The following is a 26,884-nucleotide window of genomic DNA, read 5'->3' on the forward strand; positions in this document are numbered from 1 at the left end:
TGAGTGACCATGCCTGGCCATGTTGTGAAATTTGCATAAAGGAGCTATACATGCCAAGTGGAGCACAGCGAGGTTTTGCAGGGTCTAAAGCATAGGTAATGTGTGAACCTCTTTTTTAAAAGAACACCGAATTATGAATATAAAATGATGAGTGTCCCTTCCAGGACTGCGGAAGGAGCTCCTGTAAGTGAGGCCCCTGGAGTTTAAACTTCCTTAGCTTCCCTGGGAACCCACCATGGGCAGCTCTGATGCCTAGAAGAGCTGTAGGTGAATTGAGCCTGGGCAAACAGGCTCCCCGAGAAAAATACACAACTCCCTCTTGCACACACAGGCAATCCATGGGAAATCAATGACAGCACCCGGACAATCGGGGAATTCATCGGCATCGCTGTGCCACTCGGGGCCACAGCAACCTTGAAAAATGAAGCCAAGTGGCACTGACGTATTTGACACCATTTCTGGAGGCAGGCCAGGGCAGGCCATTACTCACTGATGGACATGCTGCATTCCAGCCACCATGACAAGTGTTCTGCACACATCACCTTTTTGCATCCTAAAAGCAATACTAGGTGAATAGACGATTGTGCCCCTTTACAAATGAGAAATCGAAGACTAGAGAACTCAAGTAACTTACCAAGGTCACGCAGGTGGTCTGTGGCAGAGTTAGGACATGCCTGGTCACCCGCACCCAGAACCCACATGCTACAAGGCGCAGGCTGGTCTGCGGAAGGGCCAGTCTGTCGTGAAAAACAAGATGCTCTTGAGAAAGTGGGGGAATGGCCTCACCTGGTGTGTCGCTTAGTTCCTTTCCCTTTTGATCATCCCTTTGTTGATTTATCTTCAGTCAAAAAGTCATGCCAGGTCTACTGAAGTTGAACTTGCCGTTTAGCTGCTTGGGAATACCACATCCCCACCCGGCCCGGCATTCTAGGAGCACCAGTAAGGGAGTTAGGGTGGCCTGTCAGTCTTTTGTATCCTTGGAGTCTCTGCCCTCTTGTCCTTAAGTATGGCTGGATGTGTCACAATGTCCAATAAAAGAAAATGGATGAACTGAAGAAGTTTCAGTCCATGAGAAGAAATAATGCAGACTTACTTATAAGTAGAGGGAACAGTTTGCCAAGAGGAGGAAAACCTAAGCATCTACATCCTTGTTCAGAGCTGGTTCAGAAAGCAAGGAGAGGCATATAGAATCAAGTAGAACTATCTTTTAGTTGATCCCTGATGCTTAAAAAGTGAAACAAAATAAGGCATTACCAAGAAGAGCAACCAGATCAGCCATTGGTTCATGAAGGATGCCACCAAAGGTTCCCGAGTGAAAATCCTGGTCTCTGCATTTCACCTGTAGAGTAAATAAAAGGCAAGAGATATACTTCCTGCCTTGGTTCCTTTAGCGTAAGCATTTCACTTGGTGAAATACATATCTGCGTGTGTCCCTCAGAACTCAGGTAGGCGATCTCCAGACCTGACTTCACTTTCCGTGTTTCTCAGTCATGGGGACTGGATTTCCTACCCTCTGTCGATTGCTTCATTCCCACCATCTCTTGAATCCCCTGAAACTGACTGATTCCCCAGCTCTTCCACCAACTTTATTCTAGCCAAGATCACCAGGCTCTCCTTGGCCAAATGATTGATGTTTACACAGCTGTCTTCCTTTTGGTTTCATCCCATATTGTTGATCACTCCTCTTTCTGGAAAAATTCTCTTCCCTTGGTTTCTGAGAAGCTTTCTTCTCTTTCTTCTTGCCTGCAGGACAATTCTATTGATATCTCCTGTCATAACATCTTTTCTTCCTGCCACCTCTAAAGCTTAGTACTTGGCTCATCCTTCCTCTACATGAGTTTCAAGAGCTCACAGGATAGTGTTTATGTATATGGCACCCTTGACATAAGTGACTCCATCTTAGAAAAAGACTCCATCTTACATTTTACATTTCCTAAGGCACTTTGCAAACAGGGACTGGATGTTCTGCCTGATCAATAAAGACTGCCTCCAGCTGGATAAGGACATAGCCAAACACATTCTTCCACTGTCAGTTCTTATCAGAGTACTTGGCAGTCATAAAATGACCAGGACGTCAGCAGCTCAAAACTTAACAGACACTGTCCTGCTGTCACTTGTGCTAAGCACCCAGCATCTGCCACCAAAGGTTCTGCCCAGATCAAAGGCTCTTTCTTACCAGACCACTGGACCACTCGGGCCAAGCCAGGATTTCTTTTTGTCTACGTCACTCGCCCTGGACTGGTTCATTAACCTGTTTTCCTATCACTTTTCTTTTTTTTTTTATTATTTCTTCTTCTTATTATTATTATTATTATTTTGAGACAGAGTCTTGCTCTGTCACCCAGGCAGGAGGGCAGTGACTGCAACCTCTGCCTCCTGGCTTGAAGCAATTCTTCTGCCTTAGCCTCCCAAGTAGCTGGGACTACAGGCGCACGCCACTATGCCCAGCTATTTTTTTTTTTTTTTGTAAATTTATCATAAAGACAGGGTTTCACCATGTTGGGCAGGCTGGTCTTGAACTCCTGACCTCAGGTGATCCACCCGCCTCAGCCTCGCAAAGTGCTAGGATTACAGGCATGAGCCACTGTGCCCAGCTCCTTCTCTCTTGATGGTAAATGTTACTTTGTTTGTTGTGGAATGTTCAGTCTATAACATTTACATACTGGCTAGGTATACCACGATGTATGCTTTACAGCATTGACTGCCTTGTGGAGTAGCTTGAGCCTGTGTGCCTGTGCTCTGACTCCTGAGTGAATGGGAGGCACTAAGGAGAATTGCCTCCTTGGGAACTCCACGGAGCCCATGGCTTTTATTATTGAGATAGCATTAGTAAAAGCCTGACATTGTGGAAAGACACAAACATGTGTGGACCTGGTTATCTCTGACCATGCGGTGCTCATGATAATTTAAGGGCAGGGATACTATTAATACCTCCATGACCTTAAATGTTCATCCCTGGAGGTCTGACCTTCTACTTAAACACCAGACCTAAAACTCTGGAGTGCTTATGGTGCATTCCACTTGAGCATGCTTCCAGTTTCCAAAATTCAGGAGATCTAGATCCAAACTCAATCTCTTCTGCAATTACTTCGTACCAGCATGATTTCTCCTATATACACCATATCCAATCAATTACCAATTCCTACAGGTTGGGCTTTTTTGAAGTTGATTCTTCAGTTCATTCCCTCCCACCCTTCCTGCCCAGCTGGTCTTTCTCTGTTCCACTTCATCTTCAATGTGGCACCAGAGCAATCTTCGGTTTGGTCACTTTAGCATTAAGACTTTCCGTTCACTAGGCAATAACACTAGCTAAATTACTCTGGAGTGTGGACGGTCTCACTTCGAAACCTTGAGCTGGCTGTCTCACATCCTGATGACAGCTCCCCTCCTCCTCTCTTGTAACTTTGCTGTACCACCTGTTCTCGGTCTTCATCAAGATGTCAGTCCCTTGACCCTTCCAAGATATCGTACATTGCCCTCCTGCCTTCGTTTTTTGCCCTGTTCAACCTGAATACCACCGTTGATCACCTCAGCCCCTCTGTGCTCAACACCTTGACAAGCTCGTCCCTGCTTTCTCCACCACAACTGTCTGGAGTAACCACAACCCCTGTGCCAGCCTGCCCCCCCGAGGCCTTCTCTGTCCTTGGCCACTGAGCATGCTGCAGAAAGCCATCAATTTGCATGGACAGATGACTCCAGACCTTATCACTGCCTGGCCCTTCTTCATCCTCCCATCCCTTCTCTTCCCCCTGTCCCAAAGTGACCACTTCAAGCCATCACTTCTCTGCAGATACACTCACTTCCTACTAAACAGAAAATAATGGAGGCTAAGAGGGAAGAAGCTCCAGGACTTGGAGCTCTCTACCTACCCAAGACCCTCACAGAAGAAGTTACTTTCTTCCCCTGGGTCTGGAGCTCGCCCCCTCCCACCTCCTCAGTGCCTTTGTTCTCAAAAATTCTCCCCCTCCCTCCCAGGTCTCCAACTGCTCCCTCTGTCTATTGCCTCCCAAGGGCTTCCTCTAGCCATCATCCCAGCTCTCTCCCACTTTTCACAGCCATATTTCTTGAAAGCGGGTGCTAGAGGACAGTCCCTGCTTCCTGTTTTCTCTGTCACTCCCACATCTCTTTAGTATCTGTATCTCACTAGAAGTAAACTTCCTGAGGGCAGAGACTATTTTATTCAGTCCTATGCCCCTGGGACTTAGCATCCTCCTATCTGACAAATAGAAGGCACTCACTGTTTTTCAAATGCATAGCCATGTGTCTTTCCGTGTATGTGCTGACATCTGTATCTCAAAACTGCCTAGGGATTGGATAGAGCATGGATTATCAGCCTACACATTGTTATATGAGAAAACAGATTGAAATGATGAAATAATTAGCTATTTACCCAGGAGGGACTTTCTATGTCTTAGGCACTATCACAGATTGCCTGTATTACTATAAAAAGAGAAAAGGGGAAGGAAACTGACTACGTGTCAAACCTGAACTAAAGGCTGCATGTAATGACACAGTCATCCTGGGAGGGGGCGTTATTGTGCCATCTTTCAAGGTGGGAAACCAAGGCTCAAGGTGAAGTCACCTGCACAAGGCTGGGCATGGTAGAAGCTAGGATTCAGATGCTGGCCTCGGGCGACACCAATGCTCCTTCTCCTTCCCTGTGACCATGGCACATGGGTCTCCTGCCATTGTAGCCAGCAGGCCCACACCGGGAGCAGGACACAGCACAGTTGCCCCTGCATTGATCGCGCAGTCTGCTTACCTCCCTGTGGCTGCCATACCTGCCTGCAAATCCCATGGCCAGAGTTTCCTAGCTTTGCTTTGTGAGTCACAAACCCCTGTGAATCCCCTCTCCAGAACGAGGTACATAGCCACATCCACTCCAAGTGCTGGGGGTTCATGACCTCCCCAAACCCCAAGACCTCTGCACCCACCCCACCTCCCCTGAGGCCGTGTGTCCCAGGTAAGGCCTCTGCCCTCAGGAAAGCTTTCTTTCTTCCTCTCCAAGATCCCAGAATGGATTGGCGCTCCCATTCACAACCCCCACAGGCCTCCATCCATGCACTGCTCTCTGTGGATACCTCTACCGTGAAGTAGCTGTTCCCCCGGGTTCCGTAAGTGATTGCTGGCTTCCTTTGGCTGATCCACAGGTTATCTGAAATTACAATGTAGTCCACACCAGAGAAGAATCGGTCCTTTTCTTTTTCCACAAGTTCCTCCAGGGCAACAGAGCCAGCCTCTTCCATACCCTCAATGATGAATTTGATATTCACAGGAAGATCCTAAGTAACAACAGAAGAAAAAAATTGCACAAGTTGCCTGATGTGGTTTGGCTGTGTCCCCACCAAATCTCAACTTGAATTGTATCTTCCAGAATTCCCACGTGTTGTGGAGGGACCCAGGGGGAGGTAATTGAATCATGGGGGCCAGTCTTTCCTGTGCAATTCTCGTGATAGTGGGTAAGTCTCATGAGATCTGATGGGTTTATCAGGGGTTTGCTTCTTCCTCATTTTCTCTTGCCACCACCACCTAAGAAGTGCCTTTTGCCTCCTGTCATGATTCTGAGGCCTCCCCAGCCACGTGGAATTGTAAGTTCAATTAAACCTCTTTTTCTTCCCAGTCTTGAGTATGTCTTTATCAACAGCATGAAAATGGACTAATACAGTAAGTTGGTACCAGTAGAGTGGGTTGTTGCTGAAAAGATACCCAAAAACTTGGAAGCAACTTTGGAACTGGGTAACAGGCAGAGATTGGAACAGTTTGAAGGGCTCAGAAGAAGACACAAAAATGTGGAAAGTTTGGAACTTCCTAGAGACTTATTGAATGGCTTTGCCCAAAATGCTGATAGCAATATGGACAATAAACTCCAGGCTGAGGTGTCCTCAGGTAGAGATGTGGAACTTTTTTGGAACTGGAGAAAAGGTGACTCTTGTTTTGTTTTAGCAAAGAGACTCATGGCATTTTGGCCCTGCCCCAGAGATTTGTGGAACTTTGAACTTGAGAGAGATGATTTAGGGTATCTGGTAGAAGAAATTTCAAAGCAGCAAAGCATTCAAGAGGTGACTTGGGTACTGTTAAAGGGATTCAGTTTTTAAAGGGAAACAGACCTTAAAAGTTCAGAAAATTTGCAGCCTGACTATGTGATAGAAAAGAAAAACCCATTTTCTGGGGAGAAATTCAAGCCGGCTGCAGAAATTTGTATAAGTAGTAAGGAGCCTAATGTTAATCCCCAAGACCATTGGAAAAATATCCCCAGGCCATGTCAGAGACCTTCACGGCAGCCCCTCCCATCACAGGCCTGGAGGCCCAGGAGGAGAAAATGGTTTCATGGGCCAGGCCCAGGGTCCCTGTATTATGTACAGCCTAGAGACTTCGTGCCCTGTGTGCCAGCTTCCCCAGCTGTAGCTAAAAGGGGCGGATGTACAGCTTGGGCTGTGGCTTCAGAGGGTGGAGGCCCCAAGCCCTGGCAGCTTCCATGTGATGTTGAGCCTGCGGGTGCACAGAAGTCAAGAATTGAGGTGTGGGAACCTCTAACTAGATTTCAGAAAATGTATGGAAATGCCTGGATGTCCAGGCAAAAGTTTGCTGCAGAGGTGGGGCCCTCATGGAGACCCTCTGATAGGGCAGTGTGGAAGGGAAATGTGGCGTTGGAGCCCCCACATGAAGTCCCTAGTGGGGCACTCCCTAGTGCAGCTGTGAGAAGAGGGCCACTGTCCTCCAGACGCCAGAATGGTAGATCCACTGACAGCTTGAACTGTGCACCTGGAAAAGCCGCAGACACTCAATGCCAGCCCATGAAAGCAGCCAGAAGGGAGGCTGTACCCTGCAAAGCCACAGGGGCAGAGCCACCCAAGACCATGGGAACTCACCTCTAGCATCAGTGTAACCTGGACGAGACCTGGATTCAAAGGAGATAATTTTGGAGCTTTAAAGTTTGACCCCTGGATTTCAGACTTGCATGGACCCTGTAACCCCTTTGTTTTGGCCAATTTCTCCCATTTGGAACAGCTATATTTACCCAACACCTGTACTCACATTGTATCTAGGAAGTAACTAGCTTGCTTTTGATTTTACAGGCTCATAGGTGGAAGGGACTTGCCTTGTCTCAGATGAGACTTTGGACTGTGGACTTTCAGGTCAATGCTGAAATGAGTTAAGACTTTGGGGGACTACTGGGAAATTATGGCTGGTTTTGAAATGTGAGGACATGAGATTTGGTGGGGCCAGGGGTGGAATGATATGGTTTGGCTGTATCCCCACCAAATCTCAACTTGAACTGTAGCTCCCAGAATTCCTACATATTGTGGGAGGGACCCACGGGGAGGTAATTGAATCATGGGGGCAGGTCTTTCCCATGCAATTCTCATGATAGTGAATAAGTGTCACGAGATCTAATGGGTTTATCAGGGGCTTCAGCTTTTGCTTCTTCCTCATTTTCTCTTGCTGCCACCATGTAAGAAGTGGCTTTTGCCTCCTGCCATGATTCTGAGGCCTCCCCAGCCATGTGGAACTGTAAGTCCAATTAAACCTCTTTTTCTTCCCAGTCTCAGGTATGCCTTTATCAGCAGCATGAAAACGGACTAATACATTGCCCATTCACCTTTGAAGATCCACTATTTGTTTGCATATAACATAAACACATGAAATTATTATTTACATTCAATGTGTGAATTTGCATTCCCCACAGTTCTATTACAGCAATGGAGTTGTAACTACGATTGTGAAGGAGAATTCAAGGTAATGCCTGGTGTGTGCCCTCCAACATGTCCTGCCAATTTAATGCTATGATCAAGAATTGGGGAAAGGAGCATCTGCAGAAAAGCAAATTCTATACTACAGAGCTTGCCTGTGTGGCCACAGAGGGAGGCATTTTTCTCCTTCTCCCCAAAAGGAATGTTTCAAGAAAGGTTGGGCAATTACAAATCGCTTTTCTGTCCTCATAATTCTGAGCATGAAAAAGGAGAACTTTTTCCTTTGAAAGATTGTTAAGCCTCGGGATAATTTTTACTTCAAGTATCTGTTATTTTTCAGCTATGATTTCAATCTGCCTTTTAACTTATTCAAAGGCTTTGATCTTGCAGCAAAATGGAACTTGAGTTTTTTTCTAGTTAATATTAGGGCATGGAATAGCTCCTTTAAAATTTTTACAACATGCTTCTTCCCCCATTTGGTTTTGATCTTTTTATATCTTTATAATTTATAACTTCATATCTTTGAGAACCACATTAAGAGGAGAGGTCAAAGTCTTTTCCTAGAGCACAGGATGCGTGCAGAACTCTAAAAGTGATTACAAGTAGATAAACGACACGGCACACACTGTAATCAGTTCTAATATGTGGGCTTGACTCACCACAGATTAACAAATGCAACATGAGCACAGAATTATGTATGAGAGAATAATAAGTTATGTAGTAATTAAAAGGAGAAAATTAGAAAATCGGTCATTCAGTTGGATAAGAGCTTTTGGGGGATAGTATTTTATTAAACATGACTTGCCAGAAAATTCTTAGGATTAGCAGCTGGGTCTGCCAAGCCTCCCCTGGGCAGTTTACTGCTCTACCTGTGAAATATGGATATTAGTGCTCACTCTGCCTCCTAGAAAATAACCCAGGGAGGGAATGTGTCCTAAGAGCTCTGTAGGCAAGGCGGGCAGAGAAGAAGAAGGGAGAGAGGGAGGAAGAAAGGGACACTCTCGAAGGACCTCGCGCACCATCCCCCGTGGAGATGTTTCTTCACTGAATCCCTGAGAGCTTGTGAGGTAGAAACTATCATTCCTACTCCACACACGAGGAAAGTGAGGCTCAGAGATTAACTGACTTGTCCAGGGCAGTGAATATTTCTTCTGTTTTCTTTGTGATTATGTAATTTTCAGAGTTGAAATTTAAAAAGCAAAACAGATTTCGGCCTTTTTATCAGAACACTCTTATAAATATTGCTATCCCTTAGAAGGAGAGAGAGAGGAAGAAAGAGAAGGAGAGGGAGAGAGAAAGAAAGGAGAGAGGGAAAAAGAGAGGGAGACAGAGATAGAAGCCAAGGCCACATCGAATGCTCAGGGCGTATGTGATGCGAGCTTCATGAATAAGAAGACACCTGTGCAGTGGTCAGCAAGACCCCGCTGACACCTGTGTTGATTTCCTGAGCATGTCTTCTGTGAGACTCAGGAGTGGAGTCACAGTACTTAAGTCCCCTCCCATCTGCTTATGTCTCAGGAGAAAATAAACTTCTGAGAGGGAAGCCCCCAGCACCTGATGAAATAACCTTCAGGAAAAGACATCCCAGAAGCCCAGGTCTGCTCTGCAGGACAGGGTGCCAGGGAGGCCCCTCAGCCCTCAGAGCCTTGCAGCCTTGGACAGGGCTGAGGCCACGCCCAGGACAGGGGAGATGGAACCAGACCCCAAGGCTGACCTGGAGGAGTGCACACATTTTCACAGAACAGATTCCGAGGCCCAGAGAGGTCAAGTCACTTGCCCAAGGCCACACAGCTAGATCCAATCCTCTGCTGGTGTCTAAGCACATTCATTAGGAGAGGGGAGAAGAGTGGCTTGAGATAAAACCATCCTTGTGTTGAAACACGAGAGAGTTAAAGGTGCAAACCTGGGTCCACCAGCAGTGTCCTCTGGAGGCCAGAAAGAGGGGACCCACCTCCTCAAATGTGTACCCCTGCGTCTGCTCCAGAGCCCTTATTTGGACATCTAAAGAGAACCACTGTGCTCTCAGGGACGAGATCCAAGGATTCCTGCGGAATGCCATGGAGATTCCTATCTTGATCATTTGCAAAGTAGCTGATACATTTTAAAAATGTGTGTGTGTCTCTACTAACAAATCATACTTTGTGACAAGAAGAAAAAGAAGATTTAAAAAGACAAGATAAGATAAAATAAGGATTAAAGAAGAAAAGACAAGTCCCATCAGATAGCAGCTTGGCCACAGGCTTGTTGTGTCTTTGGCTGTGTCTTGTTTTTTAACGTGGTTAACAGTGCAGGCTGGAATCCATCCTCGAAGTATCAGCCTTGCCACCAGCTGCACTGCTCTGGGTAAGTTCTCTGACCTTCCCAAGGCTTACTGTCCTTATCTGTAAAATGGATACGATTGTCACACATACCTCTGAAGATTGTTGGGGCGAGTAAGTGACCTAAGGCAGTTTGCTCAGAACACAGCAAACAACTCAAAGAAAGTTGTAGTTACCATCCTCCTCCTCCTCTCTCCCAAACACAGCTGCCACCTACTTGCTCCAGGGCTCTGAAGGCGCTCACAGCATTGATCCAAGCCAAGACAGGGCCTTTGTTGTCGGTCGCTCCTCGTCCATAAAGTTTCCCTTTAAAAAGGGAAGAAGAATGTTCAGAGAAGTGTGGACACCTCTGCCACGTGAGTTAAAAACCAATGTTGTTTCATGGGTCCTAATGTTAACAGTGCTTTCTATAATAATATTCCAAGCTCAAATCTTGCTATGAAATTGCAAAGTATGATTTCTTATGTACAGATAAGACTGTACGTAAGAGATCCTTGGATCTCTTCCCTGACAAATACACAGTCATCAGCTAGTCAGATAAGATAAGCTAATTTGCAATAGACAGAGCCCACTGTCCTTAATAATATAATTAGTTGTTTTATCCAAGTTCACCGGAGAGACCCACCGGGGATTTGTTGCAGAGTGCCATGTGGCATAGCCTCTCATCTTGGGATTTTACAATTAGTAGAAGAATGAAAAAAAGATGTGTGTATATCTCTATTAAGCTTTCTTCTTTTTCTTTATAAAAGGCGAATTACATTTGATACTGTTCAAAACGAAAGTGTGTGGCCTAGACAACTGTTTTCCTCACAACTCAAGAACCTCCATCCAGGGACACAAAAGTTTATCGTTTTTTTCACAAATGAAAGAAAACCAGCCTCAGTGAACCGATCAGTAGACTTTGAAAGCTGCCTCTCTATGCGTTCTTTTTTAGATGAAGTCTCACTCTGTCACCCAGGCAGAATGGAGTGCAATGGTGTGATCTCAGCCCACTGCAACCTCTGCCTCCCAGGTTCAATCAATTCTGCCTTGGTCTCCCAAGTAGCTGGGATTACAGGAGCCCACCACCATGCCCAGCTATTTTTTTGTATTTTTAGTAGAGATGGGGTTTTGCCATGTTGGCCAGGCTGGTCTTGAACTCCTGACCTCAAGTGATCCACCCGCCTTGGCTTCCTAAAGTGCTGGGATTACAAGCGTGAGCCACCGCACCCGGCCTATGCATCCTTAATGACAGGGAGAGACCCAAAACCCAGGGACAGAGCCGCATCTTCACCCCTTCAATCTTGCAAGCACAGCAGCACCACACTGCAGCCCAGGCGCCTCACTGACCGTCCACCTCCGTCAGCACGTAGGGGTCCGTGAGCCACCCATCGCCCCGGTCAGCAGGCTGCACGTCCAAGTGGCCGTAGAAGCACACGGTGCCTTTCGTGGGATCGCTCCCCAGTTCGGCCAGGATGATGGGAGGTATTGGAAGACTCTGACCATCGGGCAGCTGCAGAGTGATCAGGAATCACATTTTCAAAAATGCTGTGTTGTTCTTCCAGAAAATTCAAAGACATGACATTGGGAGTCTTATTTGACATTGGGAGAAACTGAGCATCAGTTTCTCCATCTCTAAAATGAGTCCCATGAAACACTTTTTTTTTCTTTTGGAGACAGGTCTCACTCCTGTCGCCCAGGCTGGAGCACAGTGGCACACTCCCAGGCTCAAGTGATTCTCCCACCTCAGCCTCCCCATAAGTAGCTGAGACTACAGATGTGCACCATGTCTGGCTACCTTTTTGTAGTTTTGGTAGAGACAGGTTTTGCCATGTTGCCCAGGCTGTTCTCAAACTCTCAGGCTCAAATCCGCCCACCTTAGCCTCCCAAAGTGCTAGGATTTCAAGTGTGAGACACCACACCCAGCCAAGACACTTTTAATTAAGATACAAAACCTAATTAAAAGTAAAGTGCTTCTTTAGATCCACATTGACAATTAGCATCATTAGCTGAATGTGCTCTTCAGCAAGAATGCAGATGGGCCAGGCACAGTGGCTTATGCCTGTAATCTCAGCACTTTGGGAGGCCAAGGTGGGCAGATCACGAGGTCAGGAGTTGAAGACCAGCCTGGCCAACATGGTGAAACACTGTCTCTAATAAAAATACAAAAATTAGCTGGGTGTGGTGGTGCACGCCTGAAATCCCAGCTACTCGGGAGGCTGAGGCAGGAGAATTGCCTGAACCGGGACCTGGGAGGCAGAGGTTGCAGTGAGCTGAGATCACACCACTGCACTCCAGCCTGGGCTACAAAGCAAGACTCTGTCTAAAAAAAAAAAAAAAAAAAAAAAGAAAGAATGCAGATGACAACTGGCTTAAATTAGGTGGACAAATCCTAGAAAATGTGGATGATCCTGAGGTTCCTCAGTGCTAAAGTAAGCGCAGCGGGTGCTTAGATTTAAGACATTCATGATGGAGTAGAGTTCTAAGAGATGATTCTGATGAAAAAAATGCAGCTCCAGATACAACCCCTTTGAGAAAGATGCATATGAATTTAAAGAAAAAGACAATTTCCTTTTCCTTAAAGGAGAAATTTGAACTTTGTGTCCAGGAAGTGAAGAGTACAAGGGGGTCCTTTCCATGATAAGGTGACCTTCACTTGTCATCTGCACTGGCTTCTAAGAGCCAACCTGCTCTGGAGTCCTGATGTGACTGGAAAGCAATAACATGGCTTCATCTGAGACCAGGGGAATGTTTCATCTTCATTGGGAATTGGGGTTATGGGGGGTTTTGGTTGAGGATCAGGATGAGCCTCTCCCTTGCCACCCCCGGGAAGGCACGACTGACGTCTAGAAGTAGCAGCTCCCTCGGTGGGAGGGAACCCCACAGCACCTGCTGAGAACCCATGTCCACTGAGGCCACACGGGCCCCCAGGCGCTGCAGCGTGTCCGCGGCCATGGCCATCATTCTGAAGAGCTCTTGTCTGAAGCGAGGCACAGGCTGCACAGAGTCGCTCTCGATGGCCACCCACTCCTTCAGCGTCTAGGAGGAAGAGGGAGCAGGCCATTAGCATGGGGGTCCCACATCTGCTCTGCGGGGGGAGCGAGGGGAGGGCAGGAGACAGCAAGTCCCCAGGTGTTCTTCTGTTGATCGAGGACCTGAGAACATATGACAGTGCCAGTGAACACTGTGACATTTAAGAGTAACAGACAGAAGAGCTGGGGATTTAATCAGGAACCCGGAAGCCAGAGACGCCTGGTTAGTATAGAAGATCCGGCAGGACGGGCTGGGAGAAAGGTGATGGTCTGGGTCCTCACTGGGTTCACCAGGGCTGTAAAGAAGGACAAGTCTCCACCCACTGTTTCTAATTATTAAGAACTGAGGAGTTGGTGGGTTCTCAGCTTTCTCCAGGACTCCTGGCTTCCCACACCTGGTCCTGGAAGCCTCCGAGCCGTGACTAAACCCCACAGGGGCCTCCGCTGGGCTGCAGGTCCCTCCTGACATGCTCTGCATTTAGATTCCCTGGCCCACCCCTCCCTGCGCCTCTGGGATCCACAGGCACTGTGACCTCGGGCTTAAACTCAGCCTGTCATAGCTATGAGACTTTGAGTGTATTCCTTAACCTCCCTTAGCCTGAGTTTTCTCATCTGCATGAGAAAGTAATGCTCCCAGCTGGGTGCGGTGGCTCATGCCTGTAATCCCAGCACTTTGGGAGGCAGAGGTGGGCAGATCATGAGGTCAGCAGATCGAGACCATCCCGGCTAACACGGTGAAACCCCATCTCTACTAAAAACACAATAAATTAGCCAGGTGTGGTGGTGGGTGCCTGTAGTCCCAGCTACTCAGGAGGCTGAGGCAGGAGAATGGCATGAACCTGGGAGGCAGAGCTTGCAGTGAGCTGAGATGGTGCCACTGCACTCTAGTCTGGGTGGCAGAGCAAGACTCTGTCTCAAAAAAAAAAAAAAAAAAAAAAGAAAAAAGGAAGGTAATGCTCCCTAACTATAGGGTGATGGTGAGGACCACTGAGGTGACATGTGCACAAGAGTCAGCACAGTGCCCAGCACCTGGCGGCCACTCCAGCAGCGCTGGCTGGTATGAATGACTGATAAGAACCATTCACATGCCTGTCTTGGAACCTGAGTGGCTCATACTGAGACAATCAGCATTTTTATGAAAAACTACAGATTTACTGATCTTGGACTTCTCTTCCTGACTTATTTGAGTTTTATCCTGGTTGTAGCGCTTTTGTTTTTATTATGAAGGCATTTATCTAACTCTAAGGAATATTGTGTTTGACACTTTTAAACTGGAATTTACAGAGCAGAGACTGCTGGCTTCTCCCTGAGTTCAGTGGATTTGGATATGTTTGAGGGACTTAGGAAGAGATGTTTTGGCTGAAAGGCCTAAACCGGGGTTAAATCCCCACCACACACTGATTCTGGAAACCCCACTCGGGTTTCAAAAATCCAAGAGGCATTGATGCCTAGTTAATATTTCAGTAAGAAGAAGGATTACATGAAGGTCAGATTTAGGAACAGTAGGCTGGGCATTCAGCCTCGTGCCTTTAGCCTAATTGCATAATATTCCCAAAATTGGTTGATTGATCCAATAAATGTATACTGAATGCCTGTCCTGTGCCAGACATGATGTGGGGGGCTTGGGGTGCAAAGTTCAGGGAGACCTCAAGGAGCTCCCAGTCTGGTGAGCACAGACAACAACACATCGGTGTGCACATGTGTGGGGGTGTGTAGGGATGGGACCAGATGGCCACAGAGGGGACAAGAGAGCCTAGGAGAGCGGGGGCGGGGAGGAGCTGGTGAGTCTGTGAGCTCCGGCAAGCTCCTGCTCCCCAGGCCTCCTCCTGTCTCCTCCTGCTCCCCAGCCTCCTCCTGTCTCCTCCTGCTCCCCAGCCTCCTCCTGTCTCCTCCTGCTCCCCAGGCCTCCTCCTGTCTCCTCCTGCTCCCCAGGTCTCCTCCTGTCTCCTCCTGCTCCCCAGGCCTCCCTCTTTTTGCCATTCCTCCTCCCTCTACTTTACCCCCACTCCCACTCTGTGTATGTACAGACCCTGTATAGTGAATTAGGGGTGAAGCAGAGGATTATAAACTTGGGAGGCTGAGGCAGAAGGATCACTTGAACCCAGGAGGTTGGGGCTGCAGTGAGCTGTGTTTGTGCCACTGCACTCCAGCCTGGGTGACAGAGCAAGACCCTGTCTCAAAAAATAATAACAAAAAAAAAGAGGGCCAGGCGTGGTGGCTCACACCTGCAATCCCAGCACTTTGGGAGGCCGAGGCGGGCAGATCACTTGAGGTCAGGAGTTCAAAATCAGCCTGCCCAACATGGGGAAATCCTGTCTCTACTGAAAAAAATACAAAAATTAGCCAGGTGTGTTGGCAGGTGCCTGCAATCCCAGCTACTTGGGAGGCTGAGGCTGAGGCAGGAGAATCACCGGAACCTGGGAAGTTGAGGTGAGTCGAGATCTCACCACTGCACTCAAGCCTGGGCGACAGAGCGAGACTCTGTCTCAAAACAAATAAATAAATTAAATGAATGAATGAATGAATGAAGGAGATAAAGTGCCTATTGCACACATGCTACAAAACAAACAACGTTGCTGTTGAACTTTGCAGAGCTCCCTGGCTCCCCAGCTCTGCCCAGGCCTTACAGTAATGTCAGGTGGCATTAGGAATGGGCGACCTGATGGACCAGGGCAGACTCGAGCTCAGGGGAGGTGCTGGTCATCTCTGCGTGGACATCCCTGGACCAAGTGTGCTGGATATGAAGACCCAGTGCCCTTTACAGGAGGGATGGCTAGGAAGGATCTCTTCCATCTATCTAATGAATACTGTCGATTTTTAACCCAATGAGCAGTTACAGGCATTTTAAATGGAATTAGGCAAAAAAAATCCACATCTCCAAGCAAATAATTGTCTCCCCCAAATACCAAAGGATATAATCCAAGCATTCTGTGTGTAGTTTCTTTCTCCTACCTGCACAAATTCATCCTGATGGAGGTCAATGTACTGGAAGACTTTCCCTAGCAGCGCCGGGGGCGGGGAGGGTGAGGAGAACATGCCGCCCTCCAGCAGCAGCAGCACGGCCAGCAGGGACGCAGCCTGGAAGGGTTTGACACGGGAGGAACGAATGAAAATCAGCGCCAGTTGCTGGACTTCGGACCTTCCAAATTCCTCAACAAGGTTTGTTACCTTACACAGCTGCCTCCAGTCAGTCGGAATAAAATAACACAAGGCAGTAGAATCAAACATGTATTTTTTGCTACGTCTTTCCCCAAACACTTTATTTCCAATGTTAAAGAATTTTAATAAGACAAAAACTGAGTTAACAAGCTCATCTTTAAATAACGTCATTCCGTTTATTCCTAGGAAAAGGTGTTTCCTCCTGGCCCCTCGGGGAGGCCAGTTCTGCTGCCCAGGAGTGAAGGGCGATCTTTAAAAGAGAGAAAAGAGCAAGGTAGAACCAAAAACAAACACGCAAAAATCTTTCATGTGTGATGAACTACTGTAGTAGACAAAAGAATTTCTGGCTGGGCGCGGTGGCTCACGCCTGTAATCCCAGCACTTTGGGAGGCCGAGGCGGGCAGATCACGAGGTCAGGAGATTGAGACCATCCTAGCTAATACAGTGAAACCCCGTCTCTACTAAAAATACAAAAAAATAAGCCGGGCATGGTGGCAGGCCCCTGTAGTCCCAGCTACTTGGGAGGCTGAGGCAGGAGAATGGCGTGAACCCGGAAGGTGGAGCCTGCAGTGAGCCGAGATCGCGCCACTGCACTCCAGCCTGGGCTACAGAGCGAGACTCTGTCTCAAAAGAAAAAAAAAAAAATTTCTGAGCAATGCCTAATATCCAGTGTTGAAGGGTTTCTTTCCACTGGCTCCTGAAATCACAGTACTTTAACAAGAAAGGAAGAAAAAGGTCTGAGGTGGTGGTTCATCCCTGTAATCCCAGTGCTTTGGGAGGTCGAGGTGGGCGGATCACTTGAGGTCAGGAGTTGAAGACCAGCCTGGCCAACATGGTGAAACCCCATCTCTGAGAGACCCATCCACAACCCTATCTCCTCCCTCCTTTCCCCTCCCTGACCCCTTCTCAGTCTCCCCAGCCCGTCCACATCTGGGATGACTCCACCTGGGTGTCCTTGGGAGCCTGAGAGCCAGCATTCCTCCTTGACCCCCGACAGGAAGGTCCTGTGGCAAAGTGGGCAAGGTCACCCCTTCACAGAGGCCCCCCAGAGCCCTGTCTGGAGTGGGAGCTGCCGGCATCAGACCCAGGGGTCACCTACACATCCGGAGGGGCCGTCAGCAACGTCTCCCCCAGTGCAGCCCAAGCCATCAGAGGCGGGCTGGAGAAGAGGAGGGAGGGAGCGAGGGGTAGGAAGGGCCAAGTGGGTTGCAGCCCTCTGTCAGACCCCCTACATCAGGTTCTTGGCTAGGAAAGCCACTAGCTATCCCCAGGAGACCAGCTGGGCTCCACTATAGAAGCCAAACCTACTCTCCTGCAGCAGGAGGAAGGAGGGGAGAGTTTAACCCAGCCTGTCTCTTATTTTTGTCTCTGGAATCCCATCTTTTATTGTTTTAAATGTTTGAGATGTTTCACATTATAAAATTATGAGTTGTTTAATCTATGATTCTTTAAATGCCCATCTTTCCATAGGTGGAGGTGAGCAGGGGTTGCGGGGAGAACAAGGGGAACTAGGCTGGTGAAGTCTCAATGCCATCCCCGAGACCTTGAGAGACAGATGTGCTCAAGAGCGTCCTTGAGAGGACACTCATCATGGATGTGGCCCCGCCGATGTTGCTTATTTTACAATGGAGCATCTGCAAGGCTGTTTGAAAAGCAGTTAGTCGAATATTTTACTTTTCATTCTGTCATTTTCATGGCTTCCTCTAATCCACTCTCCACGAAGCAGCCTGGATGATCTTTTTAAAGGTGGGGCAGATCGCAAGACTCCCTGTTTTAACTCTTCCAAGAGGTCCCATTGCCCTTGGGGTAAAGCAAATATCCCCATGGCTCCCAGGTCTTACATGGTGGAGCTCACCTGCTTCTCCCACCAGACCTCCTCCCTTGTTGGGGTACCATGCAGGGCCCCTCCATCACTTCCCATCTGTTCCCAAATGCATTGCTGAATTTTCCTCCATGCCCCTGCCCATCCCTTGGCCTCAAGCCCCCGTAGAGTGAAGGTGAGCTGGGGAGCATCCAAACTGACGAGCCCCCCAACGCATTGCACAGTGCATCTGAAATGAATTTGTGCACAGGGAGCTGTGTTCTGTCTCTTCTAGGAATTCACTTCCAACAAAAAATGTGGTCCTACTGAAAATGTCCCAGACGGCAAGAAAGAGTGCATCTCCCTAACCAGCATGTCACTCGGCACGTGGGGTCAATCCATCTCATGCCCAAAAGGAGAGCCACTCCCAGGCTGTTCTACCTTCTGTCAGATCACACTGAAATGCTACAGGGATGTTCAGGCTTCAAGAACTTTTCAGCTAGGATTCAGCTGGCATAAAATCTCAGTGACCACAGAGAACCTGTGTTCACAAAACAAGGTGGCAGAGTGAGAGAATGCTGGGTGAGGGTATGTGGATAAAGCAGTGCAGTCGGGGTGGCATCACGGGGAGACCACAGGCCTAACAGTCAGGAGGGCCAGCACCAAGTTCAGACCTGCCAGATCCCAGCTGTGCTCCTTCGGGTACCTGTCTGAGCCTGAATTTCCTCAACTGTCATCAGGGACTGGGAGCCTCACAGTGGCCAAGGACCCAACCAAAGAGCTATAGAAAAATGTGAGGCTGGGTGCGGTGGCTCACGCTTGTAATCCCAGCACTTTGGCAGGCTGAGGCGGGCGGATCACGAGGTCAGGAGATCGAGACCATGGTGAAACCCCGTCTCTACTAAAAATACAAAAAATTAGCCGGGCGTGGTGGCGGGCGCCTGTAGTCCCAGCTACTTGGAGAGGCTGAGCCAGGAGAATGGCGTGAACCTGGGAGGCGGAGGTTGCAGTGAGCCGAGATTGCGCCACTGCACTCCAGCCTGGGTGACAGAGCGAGACTCCGTCTCAAAAAAAAAAAAGTCAAAAAAAGAAAAATGTGTGGCCCTGAGAGGACAGAGAGCTCACCAGCTGTCAGGAAAGCAGTCAGATGTGCCGTGAAACGCAGACCATGTCCCATCATGGGGTGGGGATGGTCAACAGCAGCATCTTGGAGGAAACTGGTGCTGAACACTGATGGGAAGGAAGGGTAAGCTTGGAGAAGAGCAGGCATTCAGGGCAGAAGTTTTAACCTCTGGAAGTTTCCTCATTTTGAAGTAGGAGAATGTATCAAAACGTTCTAATAAGAGAGTCTGAATTTTGCTAGAGAATAATCAAGAGGAAATTGTAAAGTTTAAGAATAGTTATAAATATTCTGGAGAGTGAACTGGCTTAAGGACACACATACATATCAATCGGATAGAACTGAAAATCCAGAAATAAATCCTCACATTTATGATCAACCGATTTTCATCAAGGGTGCAGAGATCATTCAATGGGGGAAAAATAGTCTTTTCAATAAATAGTGCTGGGAGAATTGGATATCCACATGCAAATGATAAAGTTTCACCCCCTTCCTCACACCATATATAAGAACTGACCCAAAATGATCAAAGACATAAATGAAAGTACTAAAACCATACAACTCTTAAAAAAAAAAAAAAATAGCTGTAAATCTTCCTACCTTTGGATGAGGTGATGGTTTCTTAGATATGACACCAAAAGACAAGATCGATAAATTGGACTTCATCAAAAATAAAAACATTTGTGCACCAAAGAACACCATCAAGAAAATGAAAGGACAACACATAGAATGTGGGGGGAGGGATTGCAAATCATATATCTGATAAAGGACTTATGTTGAGAATATAAATAACAATTACAGTTCAATAATAAAAGACAGCCCAATTAAAAATCTGCAAAGGACTTGAATAAACATTTCCTCAAAGAAAATATACAAATGGCCAATAAACACATGGAAAGTTTAGGCTCAGCATGATTAGCCATCAGGAAAACACAAATCAAACTACATGAGACACCACTTCCTACCCGCTGGGATGGCTAGAATTAAAAAGCCAGACACTAATGAGTTTTGGCAAAGATGTAGAGAAATTGGAACTTTCATGTACTGCCGATGGGAACGCAAAAGCCTACAGCCACTGTGGAAAACAGTCTGAAAGTTCCTTGATCAGTTAAACATAGAGTCACCATATGACCCAGCGATTCTACTCCTGAGTACATATCCAAGACAAGTGAAAACATATGTCCACACAAAAACTGGTACATGGATGTTTATAGCGGCAATATTCATAGTACCAAAAGGCAGAAACAAGACAAATGTTCATCAATGAATGAATGGATAAATAAAATGTGGTATATTTCACTGAAATATTGTTTGGCTATACAAAATGATTTTCATCTTACATAAAAAAGAATGAAGTACTGGTACATGCTACAATGTAGACAAACTTTGAACACATCGTGCTAAGTGAAATAAGCCAGACACAACGGCCATGTATTGTGATTCCATTTACGTAACAGTCTAGAGTAGGTAACTTCATAGAGACAGAAAGTAGATTGGTGGTTACCCAGTGGGAAAATAGGAAGGGAGTGCTAATGAATTTGGGGTGACGAAAATGTTATAAAACTGATTGTGGCAATGGTTGTGCAATTCTGAATATACTAAAAACCATTAAAATTGCACACTTTAAATTTGCCAATTGTAAGGTATAAGAATTGTATCACAATACAGTCATTATAAAAATAATCATAGCTATAACCACTCATTTGACAATACAAATACATTATTGAATATGAGAACTGTAGATAGAGGAAGCTATGCAGTGGTTAACAGCAAGGTCAAGGTAAGAACTGCGTCCAGTAGGTGGTGCTGATGACCCGCTCATGATCTCCCTGGCTGCCCTGCACTCAGAAGGCTGAAGCCGGATCCAGCCCAGCTCTGTGGGACTTAGCCAGGAGCCCGGGGCTGCAGATGAAGCCAGTGGGAGAGACTCCTCTGGCCCTCCAGTAGCCAGAGAGGGAGCTCAGGTGTGAGGAAGGCTTCAATAAAGGCTCTTGGAGACAACAGTGGCTACTGTTTTTTTTTTTTTTTTTTTCAATCAATCCAATCAACCCATCTACATTAACATTTGAGCTTTTATTTTTCCTTCAGACAAGTTCCATTAGAAAAATTACTTGGTGTTCCTCTACAGTGAAAAATAAAAAAGGACAGTTGGAAGAAGGAAATAAGCTGCAGGAAAAAATTATGAAAACAGTCATTGTTGTAAGGACAGAATAGTTCAGGTTCAGCAGGAGCCTCCTCCTCCTCTTGCTGGGGGAGAGCAGCTTAGCCCTGGTCTTGAATAAAAGACTGACCTGATGCCCTGACCTGACAGAGTGGCCCTGACAGAAGGGGTCTGACAAGGGGAAGTGCATGACTTCAGCCTCCCTCCCTTAATGAATTTCCTCCTCTCCCTCCCTTTTACCCACAGAGCAGGGCAGCCTGCTGTAGTCCATTTGCTGTCCAGGTTCACAGACGTTGACTTTGGACATGAATCCCCCCTTCACCATCTGAGTGGGATCTGAGACTCCATCCATTTTTCTCCTGTTCCTCCATGCCTCTGTTTTTGTTTTTGCGTGTGTGTGTGTGTGTGTGTGTGTGTGTGTGTGTGTGTGTGTTACAGTTGTGCTTGACCTTGAACTAGTTACCTGTATTAGGCTGTTCTTGTATTGCTATAAAGAAATGCCTGTGGCAGGGTAATTTATTTAAAAAAAAATAGGGTTAATTGGCTCACAGTTCTGCAGGCTGTACAGGAAGCATGGTGCCAGCATCAGCTCACCTTGTGAGGAGGTCTCAAGGAACTTTTAGTCATGGCAGAAGGTGAAGCAGGAACAGGCAGGTCATGTGGCCAGAGCAGGCGCAAGAGGGATCGGGGAGGTGCCACACACTTTAAACAACCAGTCTTGCATAAACTCACTATTGCAAGGACAGCACCCAAATACCTCCCATCAGACTCCGCCTCCAACATTGAGGATTACATTTCGACATGAGAGTTGGGCGGGGACACGTATCCAAACTCTATCATTCTGCCGTTGGCCCCTCAAATCTCATGTCTTCCTCACATTGCAAAATAAAATAATGGGCCGGGCATAGTGGCTCACGTCTGTAATCCCAGCACTTTGGGAGGCCGAAGCAGGAGGATCATGAGGTCAGGAGATCGAGATCATCCTGGCCAACATGGTGAAACCCCGTCTCTACTAAAAATACAAAAAAAAAAAACTAGTCGGGTGTGGTGGCGGGTGCCTGTAGTCCCAGCTACTTGAGAGGCTGAGGCAGGAGAATAGCATGAACCCGGGAGGCGGAGCTTGCAGTGAGCCGAGATCGCACCACTGCACTCCAGCCTGGGCGACAGAGCAAGACTGTCTCAAAAAAAAAAAAAAAAAAAAATACAACAATGCCTTTCCAATAGTCCCCCAGTCTTCACTCATTCCAGCATTAACTCCAAACTCCCAAGTCCAAAATCTCATCTGGAGATGAGTTCCTCTCACCTATAAGCCTGTAAAATCAAAACAAGTTATTTACTTCCAAGATACAATCACGGTAGAGGCATTGGGTAAATGCTCCCACTCCAAAAGGGAGAAATCAGTCAAAAGAAAGGGGCTCCAGTCCCCATGCAAGTCTAAAACCCAGCAGAGGTGTCATTAAATCTTAAAGCTCCAAAATAATCTCCTTTGACTCCATGTCCCACATCCAGGGTACATTGCTGCAAGGGGTGGACTCCCAAGGCCTTGGGAAGCTCCACCGCTATGGCTTTTCCAAGGTTAGGATGCAAGCTGCCAGTGGATCTATCATTCTGGGGTCTGGAGAATGATGGCCCCCTTCTCACAGCTTCATTAGGTAGTGCCCCAGTGGGGACTCTATGTGGGGACTCCAACCCCATATTTTCCTTTTGACCTGTCCTAGTAGAGGCTCTCTGTGAGGGCTCCACCCCTCCACCCCTAGGTTCTTTCTAGGCACTGAGGCTTTCTCATACATTCTCTGAAATCTAGGTAGAGGCTGGCAAGCCTCCCTCACTCTTGCACTCTGTGTGCCTGTAGGCTTACCACCAGTGGAAGCTGCCAAGGCTTACAGCTTGCATGTGCTGAAGCAGTGGCCTGAGCTGTATCTGGGGCCCTTTGAGCCACAGCTGGAGCTAGAGCAGTGGGGATGTGGTGAGCAGCCTTCTGAGGCTGTACAGAGCAGTGCTGTCTCAGGTCTGGCCCATGGGACCATTTAGTCCTCCCAGGCCTCTGGGCCTATGGTGAGAGGGGCTGCCTTGAAGGTCTCTGAAATGCCATCGAGACCTTGTTCTGCCTTGAAGGTCTCTGAAATGCCATCGAGACCTTGTTCTCATTTTTTTTGGCTTTTAACACTTGGCTACCTTTTAGTCATGCAAGTCTCTCTAGCAAGTGGTTGCTCTGCAACCTATTCAAATTCCTCTCCTGGTAATGATTTTTCTTTCTCTGCCACATAGCCAGGCCGAAAATTTCCCAAACTTTATGCTCTGCTTTCCTTTTAATCTTCCCATTTAGACAAAAAAAAAGTGCAGCTCACTGCCAGTGCTCATTTAATTTTATATAAACTCACTCTTTGAGGCTGAAGCAAATCTAATTTTCAGTGTGAAAATAAAATATAAAAACTGTCCAGGGAGTTCTTTCTTAACAGAACTCACATCAGAATCATCTATTTCAGATTCATCAAATAAATCTTTGACCCACAATTGTTCAAAAACAATGTTAACATCACATGTAGGAATGCTACATTTTCTAGGATTTGACATTTTCAGCAGTTGAAAATTACTACATTTTGTAAATGGAAATACCACTAACTAAAACCAGAATGCCGTAAATAGAATGATGTCTGTTGTTTCCAAAGTCAATATACTAGAGTGATGTGAAAATAATAATAAAAGCAAGATAGTTCATGGCAAAGTTATCTCGGGGTACATGTTGCAGCCACAAGTGCCACTGGTGAGTATTCTTGGGGCCGCCAGGAAAAGGGTTAAATATAAATTCCAACTTTAAGTCATTTCTTTTTTTTTTTTTTTTTTTTTTTTTTTTTTGAGACGGAGTCTCGCTCTGTCGCCCAGGCTGGAGTGCAGTGGTGCAATCTCAGCTCACTGCAAGCTTCGCCTCCCGGGTTCACACCATTCTCCTGCCTCAGCCTCTCTGAATAGCTGGGACTACAGGCACCCGCCACCACGCCCGGCTAATTTTTTGTTTTTTTAGTAGAGACGGGGTTTCACCGTGGTCTCAATCTCCTGACCTCGTGATCCGCCTGCCTCGGCCTCCCAAAGTGCTGGGATTACAAGCGTGAGCCACCGGGCTTCTTTACTTCCACATCTGAACATAAGTTGGTAGAAGCAGCCAGGTCGCATCTTGAACTCTTTGCTACTTAGAAATTTCTTCTGCCAGATACCCTAAGTCATCACTCTTAAGTTCAAATTCCACAGATCCTTAGGGCATGAACACAATGCAGCCAAGCTCTTTGCTAAGGCATAACATGGGTGAGCTTTGCTCCAGTTCCCAATCAGTTTTTCCTTTCCATCTGAGACCACATCAGCCTGGACTTCACTGCACACATCACTATCAGCAGTTTGGTCACAACCATTAACCAGTCTCTAAGAAGTTGCAAACTTTCCCTCATCTTCCTGTTTTCTTCTGAGCTCTCCAAACTCTTCCAACCTCTGTCCATTACCCAGTTCCAAAGTTGCCTCCACATTTTCAGGTATCTTTATAACAATGCCCCACTCCTCAGTACCACTTTTCTGTGTTAGGCTGTTCTTGCAGTGCTGTAAAGAAATACCTAAGGCTGAGTAGTTTATAAAGAAAAGAGGTGTAATTGGCTCATGGTTCTGAAGGCTGTATAAGCATGGTGCCGGCATTTGCTCAGCTTCTGGGGAGGCTTCAAGGAGCTTTTACCCATGGTGTAAGGTGAAGAGAGAGCAGGCTCCTCATATGGCAAGAACGTGAGCAAGAGCAGGAAGCACCACACACTTTTAAACAACCAGATCTTGCAAGAATTCACTCACTATTGTGAGGACAGCACCAAGCCAGGAGGGACCTACTCCCATGACCCAAACACCTCCCACCAAGCCCCAACTCCAACACTGGGGATCACGTCTCAACATGAGATTTGACAGGGACACAGATGCAAACTCTCATCACCCAGTGAAAATCTAGGGACGTAGAAAGGTTATTCCTGGCTTTTGACCTTGCAAAAAGAAGAAAGAGGAGCTGGAGAACAGGAAGTTGCACTGTGCGGGCTGGGGCCAGGGATGCGCAGGGTGAGTCCTGGACTGAGAGAGTCTTTTCGGCAGGGGTCGGCAGTTGCCCAGCTGAGGGTGGTAAGCTCCCACTGGCTATGGGACCCTGAGGGGAACCCCACTTGCTGCACAGCCTTGTGTTTATTCCAGGTGGCTATTCTTAGATTTTTAGATTTGGAACAAAAGTTCCAAGTGCCCCTGTGCTGAGACTTTTCTCTAAATACTGTAACTCTTAGTGGGAGGTTTACATCCTCTGCTGTGTTACCATCACGACCTGTCCTTCCCCCGAAGTGAGAGGTCCCGGGTCACTTCCTGAGTCTTCTTAGTGTCTTGACATCTCATTCTTCTCTTTCTCCTCCCACAGCTGCCCAAGCTCCCAGCGGACACTGGCACTGGCTTCACCTCCACCTCTCTCCTAGCTCTCGCTAACAACTGGAGAGTTGCATGCCCTGTGGGCTTAGCTGATGGAGGCCTTGGCAGTGGCCCGGGATACTTTAACGAAGGACACTTCTGTCTCCTGCCAGGAAAGAAGCGGGCATCCCTAAAGGAGGACGGAGCAGGGGTGCTGTGGGAAAACCCCACTTCTGCGCTGGTTGTTTTTGTTTATTTTGGGTGTCGAACAGAAGAAAGAATAGAAAATGAAAGAAAGCACTCTTGCCTCCACCCCCTACAAAGCCTCAGGCCAACGGTGGGTCCTTGGTGTCCACACAATGGCCAATCAACCAGACCCTTGTTCAGGGGAAGAAACCTCAGTGCCCGTCAGTCATCCTGGATGCCAAGAATTCTATTGCCCTCCTAGTCTAGAGTCCTTGTGGGATTGTTTTATAGAGGTTGCTCTGTCCTGGGTCTGCTCTGATGAATTTATTATAACACAGAAAAGAATGTTTTATTAGCCTAGCTTATCTCACCATCACAGGATTTTTAAAAAACAACAAAAATGGGCTTTTCTGGCTTCTGTTGATTTCCTGTAGGCATGGAGCTGAGCCAACATGGCTCCTGCAGATTGATTAACTCACTCTGGCAGCAAGTCCCCATGGAGGAGTCAGCGAGGGCATGGTTTCCTTCAGCCAGCGTCCTGGAGAAACTCCAGGGAGCAAAATCCCCCAGAAAGTCCCAAGAACTGTGAGTTCCTCCATCATCCTCTAGTCTGGCCTACCCTGTAAGTATGACCCTGGAGAAGAACATTGGCTGAGGCCAAGTTCAGCTTAGACTCATTCCCAGAATGTCAGGCCACACACCACGTGAAATGGCTGGAAATACTAACAATGTTTACCCAGTTTGCTAGGATCCTAACAGAGCTGCTCCTTGAACGCTGAGCAGAGCTGCAAGAAGTCAGAGACCACCGAAGCCAGGAGATGGAGGAGGAATTGAGGAATTGAGTACCAGTCACGGGGTGGGTGTTTTCGTGGTTTGCAGGGAGAGCTGGCCTAGAGCTCAGGCACTAGCACTTAGGAACTGGCTGGCTCCGGACACAGGCTCTGAAGCAGGGACAGTGGGACCCACTCTGCGCCCTCAGGGGGGTGGCACGAGAGAATACAGCATGTGGCAACTACCAAGCGCCTTA

At 47.3% G+C, this 26,884-nt stretch overlaps 1 protein-coding gene across 2 annotated transcripts in view; it reads right to left on the reverse strand.

The window, feature by feature from the left end:
* Positions 1-26,884, reverse strand: part of CNDP1 (carnosine dipeptidase 1) — a 50,994-nt gene that overhangs the window by 12,034 nt on the left and 12,076 nt on the right. For both annotated transcript variants that reach the window (XM_058438263.1, XM_032152054.2), the window contains exons 2-7: positions 15,973-16,098; positions 12,878-13,027; positions 11,339-11,501; positions 10,227-10,315; positions 5,082-5,282; positions 1,255-1,339 (exon numbers count right to left, since the gene is read on the reverse strand). In XM_058438263.1, coding sequence (XP_058294246.1) covers positions 1,255-1,339; positions 5,082-5,282; positions 10,227-10,315; positions 11,339-11,501; positions 12,878-13,027; positions 15,973-16,098 — 814 coding nt within the window. The remainder of the gene's footprint in view (positions 1-1,254; positions 1,340-5,081; positions 5,283-10,226; positions 10,316-11,338; positions 11,502-12,877; positions 13,028-15,972; positions 16,099-26,884) is intronic.

This window comes from Hylobates moloch, unplaced genomic scaffold (genome assembly GCF_009828535.3).
Source record: "Hylobates moloch isolate HMO894 unplaced genomic scaffold, HMol_V3 SCAFFOLD_5, whole genome shotgun sequence".
In the NCBI taxonomy this organism is placed as follows: Eukaryota; Metazoa; Chordata; class Mammalia; order Primates; family Hylobatidae; genus Hylobates; species Hylobates moloch.